The sequence below is a fragment of the Phaethon lepturus genome, unplaced genomic scaffold (assembly GCF_000687285.1).
Source record: "Phaethon lepturus isolate BGI_N335 unplaced genomic scaffold, ASM68728v1 scaffold46709, whole genome shotgun sequence".
Taxonomy (NCBI): Eukaryota; Metazoa; Chordata; class Aves; order Phaethontiformes; family Phaethontidae; genus Phaethon; species Phaethon lepturus.
The window spans coordinates 44,293-57,289 of record NW_010566448.1 but is presented as its reverse complement, the minus strand read 5'-3'; the positions used below and the strand labels follow the sequence as shown (position 1 = coordinate 57,289).

Genomic DNA, 12,997 nt, shown 5'->3' with positions numbered 1-12,997 from the left:
AGCCGGGGAGGCGACCGGCTCTCGGGCAGCAGCGGGCGAGCCCCTGGCGGGCCCAGCTGTGCGCCGCGTCCCAGCAGCGAGGGCTGGAAACGGCATTCCGAACAGGGTCCGTGATGTAGGTCGTGACGGAGTCTGATGGGGAAGAAATACAGTTACCGGCCCGCTACCTGTCCTTTGGGATTCACTGGCTCTGAACTGTTCTGAAACGCAGCCGTTACTCCTGGGGCTATCAAGGAGATGCTGGTGCCTTTTGCCTTCAGTAAATGAAGTTTCTTTTGCACCTTTAAATAATAGCCTTTGGAGGCTAAGTCGTCGAGGAAGCCCTGCTGCACATATCGGCTAAAATATGGAAGAACTGTCAGGAGTTAATCACGAGTCATGACTTTAAGGTCAGAATGGATCAATTTTGTTCCGCCCGATTCTCAGCTATTACAGATGTTGAGCTTAAGCATAACGTGCCAGGCCCATGACTTCTGGCAAGACAGACTGCATGTCCCCTCCCCGGGGCTGCTCTGGCATATGAATCCTGACTGTATGCGGGAGCCATACCGTGAGGGCACTTACACTTGGGTAGTCAAATTCCCCTTTTCATTTATTGCTCTAGCTGCTGCCTCAAATATTTGGATTGCTATGGTAAACATCACTTGCTTGTTGCAGTGACCTTGTACATCTCATGTTGGGTTGCAAGTAAAAATATATTCTAGCTTAAATACTTCTCTGACACCATTTGCTACAACATACATGAGAACTGTATTCTTTCTAGTTGTTTCTACTAGTGCTGACATAGTCTGTCCCTTCTGCCATACAGCTATGTTTAAGCATACATGTCAGTAATGGTAGGAGGTAACAAATAGAAATTGGATTGGAGAGGAATACAAATTGTCAAATACATTCCTGCCTAGCCGGATAGCTGCAGACAGACTTGCATGCATGAGTGGGGTGGAACTGAAGTAGCGTAAGTCTGTTTACACTTAGAAGGCTTCTGACTCTTGAGTCACAGAGGCATGAAGAACCCTAGAGATGAGGAGAAGACCAGGAGGCTGTGATTCTTCTGCACTTAGGTTATCGATACTGATAAAATTGGGGATTTTGTCCGTGGTGCTCAGCTAGGCAAGAGCTCGAGCTATCACCCCCGTTTTGAAGCTTAATGCCAGCTCAGAATATTCAGATGTTCAAAAGTGTAATTCTTTGACTATGCTGTGTAGACTCGTTGCTATGGTGAATTTCGTCTTTAATGTGCATGTCAGTTATGCCTTTTAAAACTGTCAGGCACGCAGAAGGCTGCAGTACAAAATCTACAGCTGTAAAAGGCGGAAGAACAAAATTCACCAGAGTTTGAATGGAAGAAGTGATACTAATGCAAAGTAGTTTTGGAAATGTTACCTAAAATGTGTAAAGATACTGTCTACCCAACCGTTAGTAAAAGTGTTTTTCTCTTTGCTTTCCACGAATCCTAATCCTTAGCGTATCATCTATTTAGTTAGAGTTACTGCAACCTTATTTTAAATGTGGAGTAAGTAAGGACTCGGGTTATTGTGCAGTGACTTACCCTCACTCCCCGGCAAGATAGGAGTATGGTGCACTGCAAACCAGGACAGCTGTCCTCGGTTTACCTTGTGCTAAGAATACCCGCACGAGGTGTTAGTGCACAGAATGTTAGAGAGCAACTTGGCAAAGCGTTAGTTACTCTTGTTTCATTTGGATTTTTATGCTAGTTCCAAGATGAGAAATTTAAAGCAATATGATTTTCAAATGTGGATTTGCTGCAATATTGTTAAAATCGCATTTGTGTACTAAAATTGTATCTTCTTGGTTTATATTCTTGCAGGTTTCTCGATTGTTAGGTGCTTTCAAAAACCAAAAACAGGTGACCAGAAGTTTTGGTAGTGCTGTGAGTATAATAGTACCATTTTTTTTCTTTTAAGAAGTTTCTCAAGGAACGTGTTCAGAAATTTGTAAGATTGCTGTTGTTACTCTTACTTGCTCAAAAAAGAAGGCCTAAATAAGTGAGCACACATGCTCTTAATGCCTTGCTGTATTTATATTGGTTAATTACTGTCTTTGGCAATTGCATATTGAAGCGTAAGTGATAATATGCTTTAAAAGGCTCTAGCAAACGGTAGATGTGGCATGAAAACTTTTCACAAAATATGGACATAAGCCAGTCTTCTGAAACTCATTTGGAAATGGGCAAATATTGGGCGAAGTAGAAAGACTGTTGAGAAGCTTCTCATTTTCTTTATTTTGCAGACTTTCCTCTAGGCACTAGATTTACTTTACTGCTGCTTTTAGAATACCTTTCATCTAAAGTTCTGCCTTTTCAAGGCCCTCTGTGAAGTATTTTAGACACCGATTGTGTATTCGCTTGTAGATGTTTTACCTTCTTTATGTATAATGTGTTTGAAATGCCCATAAGCCTTTGTTTTTTAGTGCAGGAAGCCTTGAAAACTGCTCAGGCAGAAGCAGGGCTCAGCACCACGGCATGCACCCTTAAGCAGGACTTAATTTTAAAGAGGAACTGTGGCTTTTAATTATAAGTTTTGTAGAACAACAGGTAGAACAACTAGAAAGGAAACCGAAGGGTCGTTCCTATCTTGTACAGTATAAAAAAATTTAGAAGGTGAGGCACCTCCGATTCTGTTTATACCACATTACTGTTTCAGATGAAGCGTTCTCTGGCTTAGGTGGAGTCCTGCTGTGCTGTGAAGCAACAACACAAGACAGCACAAAACTAATCTTGAGGCATTCCATCAGTTATGTGCTTGCTCAACAGCAGTGTGCTTTTATCTAAAGCTCTGCTGCTTTTGTGGTGCATAGTGAATTTCTTTGCCTCAAATGAGTTAAAAAATCAGTCAATATATATTGAAATTCTGACTATTTTGTGTGGAGAAGGATGGAAACATGTCTAGTGAGTTGATTCTGATTGGGGTTTTGCAAATAATGCTGCATCTGAGCTGTCATTTATGTAGGTAATAATAAGCCCTTACAAAACTGCTGGAAATCTTGAAGTAAAACAAAAAGAGCTGGGGCATGTATGATTAGAATAGTGATCATAAATATTTTTTTTCTATCAAAGGAGAGTACTTTCTTCCCCTGCTATTCATGAGCCTGGACTGTGCAATTTATTTCAACTGTTTGAAGATGATAAAAGAAAGACGACCGAGAACATTATGGGAGGAAAATAACTTGGTATTATTATTATCTGAGATTTTTAGGAAGTCACTCGAGAAGTTTAGATATCCATGAGATTTATCTTTTTAGGGTGAATGTAGCTTTCCATAAATTTAATGTTTTCTAACGTGTCAGTATTATGCAGCAAGCTGATAATATTGGAGACATATGGGTAACAGAGCCCTAACTAGGTAATATTATCTCCTCTCCAAATGTCAAAAGCAAGCATGCTGAGATCATTCATTCCAAAGAGTACTGAGCAGGAACCTGCCTTTCAGGTTAAACCTCTGTGTTTTGAAATATGAACAGATAGTAGGCAGATTTTTAAACAATTCTCTCAAAACATTTGCACGTTCTGTTTGAAAGCAAGCTAGTCATTCTCGCTTATGTCCAGTACCACTATTCTTCACAGTGAATATTTGGTAACTGAAACTTTCTTTTCCTTTCTAGTAGTTACTCGGCTCTTACCACATGTGAAAATGTTTTCTACATAGAAAGCAAGCATTCATTTGTTGTACTACTGATATTTCTTTACCTAGGTACAAACAGTAACTTTAATCCCAGGAGATGGCATAGGACCCGAGATTTCTGCTGCTGTCATGAAGATCTTTGATGCTGCCAAAGTAAGTCATATTTGCCTTGCTGTAAGTGTTCTAAGTTTAAAAACAAGCATTAATAGGTGTATTAAAAATGTTTTCTCTTTAACTTCCAAAAGATCAAGTCATGTTTAAGCTATTAAAGCTTCCTCACAACAGAAAGAGTCTGAAGGTTCAGCTAATAAAAGATGGGATTGTGATATTAAGGCGGGGCTTGAAACTGTTAGCTGGCGGAGGAGTAGAGAGTTGAAAGCAAATGCTGCTGTTTTAATTTTTGGAAATATGAACTCAATATATCACGTGAAATCATCCTGTTGATGTAGCAATCCTGAGCAACTGGGAGGATGTTCTTTCATCCATTGTGACTTCCAGTGTGGATGAAAGCGTGCGATGGAAAGACTGGCTTACTTAGAAATCAAACTGCTGCACTGCCAAACACATTCACTTTAAGCAATATGAAAACTGAGTATATCCAAGAACTGTTTCACTACCTATCTGAGGACCTTCATCAGAATTTGTCTGGATTCCTTCAAAGGAAATACAGTTCATCAGGAAAGATGCCTGTTAAATTGTTCCACATTAGTAACGGCAACAAGGCATATTCCCTTTCTATTACAACTATACAACTTAGATTTGGAAAAAGTGAAGTTCTCTTTAATTATATGTGAAAACCTTGTAATAGTTTTGGTAGTTCTGGGGAGTCAAGCAGGAGGTGTGGAGGAGTAAAACCTAAGTTTGCGTGTGAGTGCATGTTTTCAATACTTTGTTTTAAAGGGGATTCTCTAGTATACTGTGCTTAGATTGGTTTTGTTTGCTTACGAAAGCGCTCGTATCTTTTTCTTTATGGTCCTTCTTGATGAGATGAGTGGGTGGCAGCCTGTTTCCACTTAGAAGATTCCCGTGGTCAATTCAAATTCAGAAAGCATTGTGGAACATTGGCAGGTTTTCAGTTAGAGAAATACATATCTATGTTACGTACTGTCTTCTAGGCAGTATGGTCGATGAGTTCTCAATGAATTCAGTTTTCAAACATCTCTTGTACACAAGGAACTCAACAGCTCTAAGAGCTTGAAAGACGTAGCATGTATGTTGCAGTTCTAATGATTTCTGTTTATATGATGCCTAGGGAGGCAGCTTGTGGTATTCAAGTTTATGATGACACATTGCTCATACTATTTCATTTTTGCTTACTTAATTACATTTTTTTTTTAAATGTTAATTTTTGAGTTCAAAAATCTCACACTTACTCTCACTCACCAGAGGAAGATAGTTTAGGAAGGCCTGGACAAAATTCCTTATGCACCTCTTTGTAAAAGGGAAGTGAAAACTTGAAGCAAAAGTTACAATATTTAAGCTAACATAGAGTAAATGTGTTTAGGCTCCTATTCAGTGGGAGGAGAGGAATGTTACAGCTATCCAAGGACCAGGAGGGAAGTGGATGATACCTCCAGATGCCAAAGAATCCATGGATAAAAACAAAATGGGATTAAAAGGTATTTTATGGGTTAATACAAAAACGTTAAAATACTGTTGGTTTTATTGTGAGTGTGATTTAAAGACAAAGCCCTTCATCTGTAGCACAATAAAATGGCTAATTGTAGGGGACAGCCTGTCAGGTAATTACAGTCTTCTGTAATCTTAAAATCGTCCTTTGTTTCAAAGCCGTAACTTTCATAGGTCTTCTAGGGAAGGTGGGTATTATTACATACCAGCCTTTGGACAGAAATGCAGAATGCATTTCTAATGCAGTTGATACACAGTAGGATGTGGTAACTATATTCCTCATGAATAGTATCTTTTTATGTTGTTTTCAGTGAAAACCTTTTGTAAAAACTCCTATTCCATGTAAGTGTCACAATTTGGCCTTTAAACAGCTGATTAGTACCACCATGTAGTGCTCCTGATAGCACAAATTCCCACGGCATTTCAGCATAAGGGTTAAATAGGAATTTGGAGATCCTCTGTAAGAGTACCACTTCACCTAGAGTTTCAACTCTCAAATTCATGAGGGGTTTACCTTCTCATTCATTCTTGTATTTCTTTTTTTTCCTTCAGGGCCATTAAAGACCCCAATTGCTGCAGGACACCCATCAATGAATCTGCTTCTGCGTAAAACCTTTGACCTTTATGCAAATGTACGTCCCTGTGTCTCAATTGAAGGGTACAAAACCCCATACACAGATGTGAACATTGTCACAATTCGAGAGAACACAGAAGGCGAATACAGTGGAATTGAGCATGTGGTATGTTGCTGGAAGTGGTGTGTTTCTGGTGGGTTTTCTGTGTTTCATGGATGATAACTTTGCCCATTGCAGTGGCCTAGTACTACAGGGTTGGGTGGTGTTTTTTAAGTTTGCTACCCATGCAAAAGTGATTTTATTGAGAAATGTGTTGTTGAGACTGCTTCACTCAGAATTCTACTACTTTGTTCCTAACATTCATACCAGTGACTTGAAAAACGAGCTTACACTTTTACTATCAATGCAACTACTGTCTTTCAGATTGTGGAAGGTGTTGTGCAAAGTATCAAGCTGATCACAGAAGAAGCTAGCAAGCGTATTGCAGAATTCGCTTTTGAGTATGCCAGAAATAATCAGAGAAGCCACGTTACTGCTGTGCACAAGGCAAATATTATGTATGTTGGCATCTCTTTTTGAGAAGAACAAATAGTAATACGTATTTAATTATAAATAACTTTTAAAATCTTCCTCAGATGTGTAACGTCTGTTGATGCTAGTGGGAATAAGTGAAATGGGCAATAAGTAAAATAAATGCCCCTAAGTAAAACAGGCAATACCGACCCAGTATTGATAGTGCTGTGATAATTATGTACTAATGTTTTTATTAGTAAATTTGTAGTAATCCTGTGACTTACTTGCGAAGTTCTTTATTTTTAAAATAGTCTTAAACTAGAAAAATGCCTTTAAAAACGGAGGGTGAACATGGCTAGTGTCTTTTACAATTTCCAAGCCACTTTGTACTGAACTGAGTCGTAACACATGTGGTATTATGTGACACCACCTTTACAAACTCAGTAAGCTTTTAGTAAATGAATAGGAATCATTCAGAGAATTAACGTATGCCTGTTAAACTACTGATAGAAAATATTTTAGGAGGACATCTAAAAGGTGTGACTTCTCTGACTGTAATATATTTTAAATATTATTTATGTATAACATAAGGGATAATTACTCACAAATTAAGTTTCTGCACAGTTATATTTTTATTTAATATAAAATTTATACTATGTTTATTAATATATTATTTAGTAATATAATAATATATACTATAATATTAATATAAAATGATATGTGTTGCATGCAGTTTTATCTTCAGTATTGCTTACAATAACTGCAATATTTGCTTGCTTATTTAACTGCAGGAGAATGTCTGATGGGCTTTTCTTGAGAAAATGCAGGGAGGCAGCAGAAAACTGTAAAGATATTAAATTTAATGAAATGTATCTGGATACTGTGTGTCTGAATGTGAGTATTTATATGTTTTAACTGTGGTTATTTTTTAGTTTAAATTCTTAACCTTAATGAAAATATACTTCTTTCTAGATGGTTCAGGATCCATCACAATTTGATGTGCTTGTTATGCCAAACTTGTATGGTGACATTCTCAGGTATGGAGATTTTTATTTAAACTGACGCAACATGTAAAATATTGTTACTTTCCAGACGGTTATTCAGGTTATATGCTAGCCAGATGGGTGATGATTTTAGGCATCCAGAGTTTAAAACTTTATAAATCAGACTCTAAATGGGAAGAGTATTATTATTACACTTCAATGATTAATATATTGTTGGGAGGGGCTATATGATGACAACGTGCTTCTTATCTAAAAAAAAGTTTCTGCTTATGGAGGCTATGAATATTGTTCAGAGGGGGCAGAAGAGAAATTTCTCCAAATGTGTGAAGAATTTAATTGCTTAAATAGTAATAAAGAATGATTAGTTAGGGGAAAAACCTTCTAATCTTAAGCACTAAAATAGATTGTGTGAGATGACTGTGGGATCATGATGTTTACAGCCAGCTAGCCATACAGTTAAATGATTCTGCATAGTCACCAAAGAATGAAATGTGTGACCTCTTACTATCCTACCAGCTCTTGGTTTACGTATTGTATTTTTCCGTTATCTTCAAATTAAATTTTGTATTTGAATAACATTCATACTAGAGGTACTTGATGTCTTGAAGGCAAAATCCAGGAGCATACATTTTCCATTCTGTAAAATGTTGAGGTAGAATGTAAATTCAATTAAATACTGTGTGTAAAATTAAGTATCTTAATCTGAACTTTTCAGTGTATAACATAACATTGCTTCTCCTTGCACCTCTAAGGAGAGAGTGAGAAAATAGCCTGAACCAGAATTTTTTTAGAAGTTCAACAGCGATTTACATCTTAGAATCCATCTCCTGTTTTTGTACAGATATTAAATGTAAAGGTAACTTACGTATAAGAAGAAATGCTTGTTGAGCTTCTCTTAAAATTGCACTCTTTCTCTGATAAGGCTGCCTGCCACCTCTAAGAAAAACCACACTCCAGCTAATGCTTCTTGCTTTAAGAACTGGTAGAGGAGTCCATAGTGCCCTCACAGCAGCTGTTAGCTGTTAACTAAAAGAGATCAAATCAGATGAGTCCCATCATCAGTACTATTTCAACTTGCTTTACCTAGTTCAGTATCACCAATTTTAAACTTCTCACAGAAATTCTGTGCAGAATTTGTCACGGAAAGCTAGTCTGGTGTCACTTGGAATATGTTCCTTAAGTTACATGCAATAAACTTTAAAACTACTGGTAATTCATCTACCAGAGCAAAATTCTGCCACATTTTTAGAAGGACTTTAGATACAAAAAGTAGCTCTGTGGCCTCTTCAGAGAAAATAAGACTTCTGGATAGTCACAAGGACCTGTACATTACAATTTTTGCTAGTTTTTGAGACTTCTACAGGTATTCTATGCTTTGAGTACCTTTTGTTGTGCCTATATCTTAATCAGCTTTATTCTAGTATTTGGAATTTCCTTTTAATTTTCCTTTATCAAATTGTCTCCTGCCTGTAGGTCTACAAATTTTCAAATGTTCCAATGGAGTACAAGTGGTTAACAGAATCTCTTATTCCCCAATATTATTCTTAGAGTGTGTGGGTGTATAAAATAAGTTATTGTTGCAATAAAATGAGAAACAAAAGTATGTTAATCGCTTGCAGAGAGGCACCTGTATATGGTAAAACTCGTGGGGTTTTCCCTCTTTTTTTTTTTTCCCCTCCCCAGTGACTTGTGTGCTGGACTGATTGGGGGTCTTGGAGTAACACCAAGTGGAAATATTGGTGCTAATGGAGTTGCGATTTTTGAATCGGTGAGTCTTCATATGTAAGGTGTGGTAACAATAACTAATTTGTCTCAACCTGAAAATCTAAAACTTTTCCGTGACATACAATAAGGCTATCATTTAACGAAGTGCTCCATAAAACTATTTTTTACTGTGAAGCTGCTGAAACTTTATCCAGAGAGAGTAGTTACAAGTATGTATTACACATAGTTTTTTGCATGTCCTTTTACTGACATTTTGTTTTCCCTCTTTTTCATGAAATAGAACGTGAGGGGCACAACTGAGAGATATTAGATGACCTAGATCCCCCTTTCTGATGCCTTTGGAACTGAATTGTTCTGGTCTTTCCTATATTCTTTCCACTAACTGTATCACAGTGAAGTCAGTCCTATTTTAATATGCTTGTGCATGAGGACTGTTTTAGGTTGCTTGCATGCACTTGAATTGCCTAGGACATTTTAATCAGCATATTGGCATCGTAACAGATAGGTTCACTTTTATTTCTAGGTTCATGGAACGGCACCAGACATTGCAGGAAAAGACTTGGCAAATCCAACTGCCCTTCTTCTGAGTGCTGTAATGATGTTGCGTCACATGGGACTACACCAACATGCCACAAAAATTGAAACAGCTTGCTTTGATACAATCAAAGATGGAAAGGTAATATGAGGGTGTGCAAATAAATGCAGTGAATTAAAATCATATCCTGTCACAGCAAAAATGAACTTAGAACATTAGCACCAGAACAGTGGATGACCTGTTTTGCTGGCTTGATGCACAAGCAGCGCCGCTATCCTTCTCTTATAGTAATTATATTCTCTTTAGTGGTATTAAATCTGCCTACCGTAGTAATAAGGACAGGCTGTAGCATTCCTTGTGTCTCAGTAATGCTCATCTTTCTTACATTTCCAGAGCTTTGTTAATTCTAAAAGCTAAAATGGGATGTCTTTTTCATGAAGGGGATTAGAGGTTTAAGTAACTAGTGATATTTCACTTGTGAAGTTTATAATGCATACAAAGTGTATATATTTCAATCTGGATCCTCTCATTTGCTCACAGGCTTAATCATCCACTTCGTTTATAGCATTTCAGTCCTGACTGTAATACTTCTGCTCCTATTTTTTGAGGTCAATTATTTCTTTTTCACTCCTTGTTGTACTACAAAAGAACAGTTTTGATCCAGTATTTACATTTTCCCTTAAGATTCTATGTGATTTCCCCTTGGCAATTAGTGTCTCCAGCTATTAGAGATGCAAATGGGATATTTGGGAACAAGGCTTATGCTCCAAAACCTGGCTTGAACTTGTGCTCTTAATGTTACTGGTTCACTCATCTACTTTGACATCCACCTTTTCAAAACATAGATGGAAAGATCATGAAGATAGCAGTTAAAGAGGATTAGCAGTTAGCCATGCTGGACAGGCTATCTTGGACAGGAGCATAAGAAGCTGCTTCGTGATTAAAAGTGACAAGCATGTTTAAACAAAAGGCTGTCATCATTTCATAAGTGGTCTGTTTGCAGCTACCTTACTGTGTGTAGGAGCCAGTTAAAAAAAAAAAATCTAAACTTACAAGTGAATAAAGAGGTGCTCCTGTAAACTTCCTATTTACTGCTCTGGAAATGAAATCCTCCATCTGCAGGTCAGTAATTCTATGGAAGATAACATAGTGCAAGTGTTGTGACATGGCTACTTGTTTACTAGTTACTTACAATGCTATGATTATACGCTCACAGTGGAGAGAATCTTTTTAAATTGAAAAAAGCATAATGCAGTTAAAATTAAAAGATCCTAAAATAGTAACCTTTATTGCCTCTCATGCTTGCTACTTCTCCCTTTCCCCCAGCCATTTAATGAAGATCTCTGTGTGTGTCATATAAGGGGAAAACTAATGATTTTAAATCACCTCCTAGACCGCTTTAATCTAGCTAGGTTGGACAAGCAGTGATGCCCACTTTTTTTCTAATTTTATTATCTTCATGCTGCCAGGCAGGAGCTGTACTTGATGAAAAAGTTTCTTTTAACTCTGCATTTTTCCATCTCTTAACTAAACTAAGCAAATTTGAAGAACTGTTAACATGCAGCATTAAGAGCTATGTGTGCTTTTTCTGTGTGGGTTTCCTTTAAAAAAACCCAAAACCTTACTCAATGACTGTCAGTTGCCTTTGCACTGAGCCTTCATATATGAATTTTACTTCCAAAGGACAAACTTCTTACTGAAAATGTAAATACTTAACAATTTATTACACTATTTATGTGGCCAAGGGACTGTGGAGAGCTTTTGCCCAAACAGACTTTCTTCCTGTAGTTAAGTTAAAATCTGATAACAGAATGCTTGATGTTCAAACTCAAGTTTTCTCTGCCTGCTTCAGTCTGCATAGTCCTTATTGATGAAGGCTATGTGGGATGTGGAAAAACTCAAACTCAATGTATTCCTTCTCACCACTATTTAGTACCCATATACAACATATAAGACGAACATACAGAACTGTTCAGAGACAAGACTAGCCCCTTAAAACGGTTTAGTAATGACTATTTTTTCTTTCTTTTAGGTCTTGACAAAAGACTTGGGAGGTAGCGCCAAGTGTTCAGAGTTCACAGAGGAGATCTGCCGCAGAGTACGGGACACAGACTAAACTTTTCTCATACCACTCATAATAACTCCGAAAGGACACATCACACAAAGTACATTATATATAACTTGACGTCCATATGCATATAGTTTGCTTGTCTCTTCAGAGAGCAAACTTTTTAGTTAGGGCCTCTCCATTAATAAATTTAGTCCAAATGGCTACAAATGATGCTTGTGCCTGCTTTCAGTGGACTTTTCTAAGTGCTTTGTCTTATTTATTTTTTTCTATCGGTTGAACGTTTTACGTAAGTGAATTCTTTCATTGCTACTGTAACTGTCTACCATTTTCCATTTCAACTAGAGGTTTTTACTTTCCACAAAGAAAAATTATGCAAACAAACCAGTAACAGAATTAGTGAAATGTAAAAGCACCTTAATGGTTAAAACCTACTTTATTGATCTTACTGAAATTTAAAAGAAAGGTTTTCAGCCTAACAGTAGCACAAGATGACCTTCATAAACAGAAACGGGTATAAAATAACTTAAAATAGCAATTTCATGTTAAAAGCAATGAAAAAAACACTTTAGATACTCCGGCGAATCATGAAATATAGCCTTGCCCTCCAAGGGCATGAGTAAGGAAATAGAAAATTCTAGAGATATAATCTATTTGTGTATTTTTAAAAAGCCCACAACCATTAACCAGCAAGGGGTAAGAATTAATGTTAAAGTAAAATTATTTTTCAAATCTATATACCAAAATAATTCTTACAAATTTTCCTCTCTGAAATACACTTTACAACAGAGTTCTAATTACATAAAATTACTTCTGCCATATATTGTGAGGGGAAAGTATTAACTTTGTAAGTTTATACTAAATTTTTCATGACTTCTCCTAGAATGCTTTTTGTGTTGTACTTTTATGCATAGTCTGTTCAGTGTGTCTTACTGTATTGACTAGTAATTTTATTCTAGAAACCCTGAATGTAAGGGACTAGCCCTAAATGGATTAAGACAGACCGAAGGTTTGGCTCTGGTGCCTCTGTTCCAGAAATACATTTCATCCCTATTCAAGGGGATCTGGGACTATTTTTTCCCTGCTTATTAAGCTTAATGGGTGCAAAAGCAGCCCTTATCCCCTCCCTTCTTCATCCCATACAGATCAGACTGACTCGTATGATGATCTGTATGTCTTAAGGTATATTTCCATTAGCACACCATACAAGAAAACGTGTATTTTAAAACTCATGACTATAGCACAGGATTATCCCCACTGCCAGAACCAGGTTTCTTAAAGCTTAATTGTATTAATAGATAATACTC

General features: G+C 37.1%; 1 protein-coding gene across 1 annotated transcript; it reads left to right on the top strand.

The window, feature by feature from the left end:
- The first annotated feature begins 378 nt into the window (after positions 1 to 378).
- IDH3A (isocitrate dehydrogenase 3 (NAD+) alpha) lies at positions 379 to 11,894 on the top strand. The gene is made up of 11 exons (XM_010295479.1): positions 379 to 633; positions 1,829 to 1,891; positions 3,711 to 3,794; positions 5,146 to 5,260; positions 5,823 to 6,010; positions 6,269 to 6,402; positions 7,150 to 7,252; positions 7,331 to 7,395; positions 9,046 to 9,130; positions 9,611 to 9,763; positions 11,655 to 11,894. The coding sequence occupies exons 1-11, from the start codon at positions 379 to 381 to the stop codon at positions 11,736 to 11,738; spliced, it is 1,329 nt and encodes a 442-aa protein (XP_010293781.1). The 3' UTR covers positions 11,739 to 11,894.
- Positions 11,895 to 12,997: the final 1,103 nt, after the last annotated feature.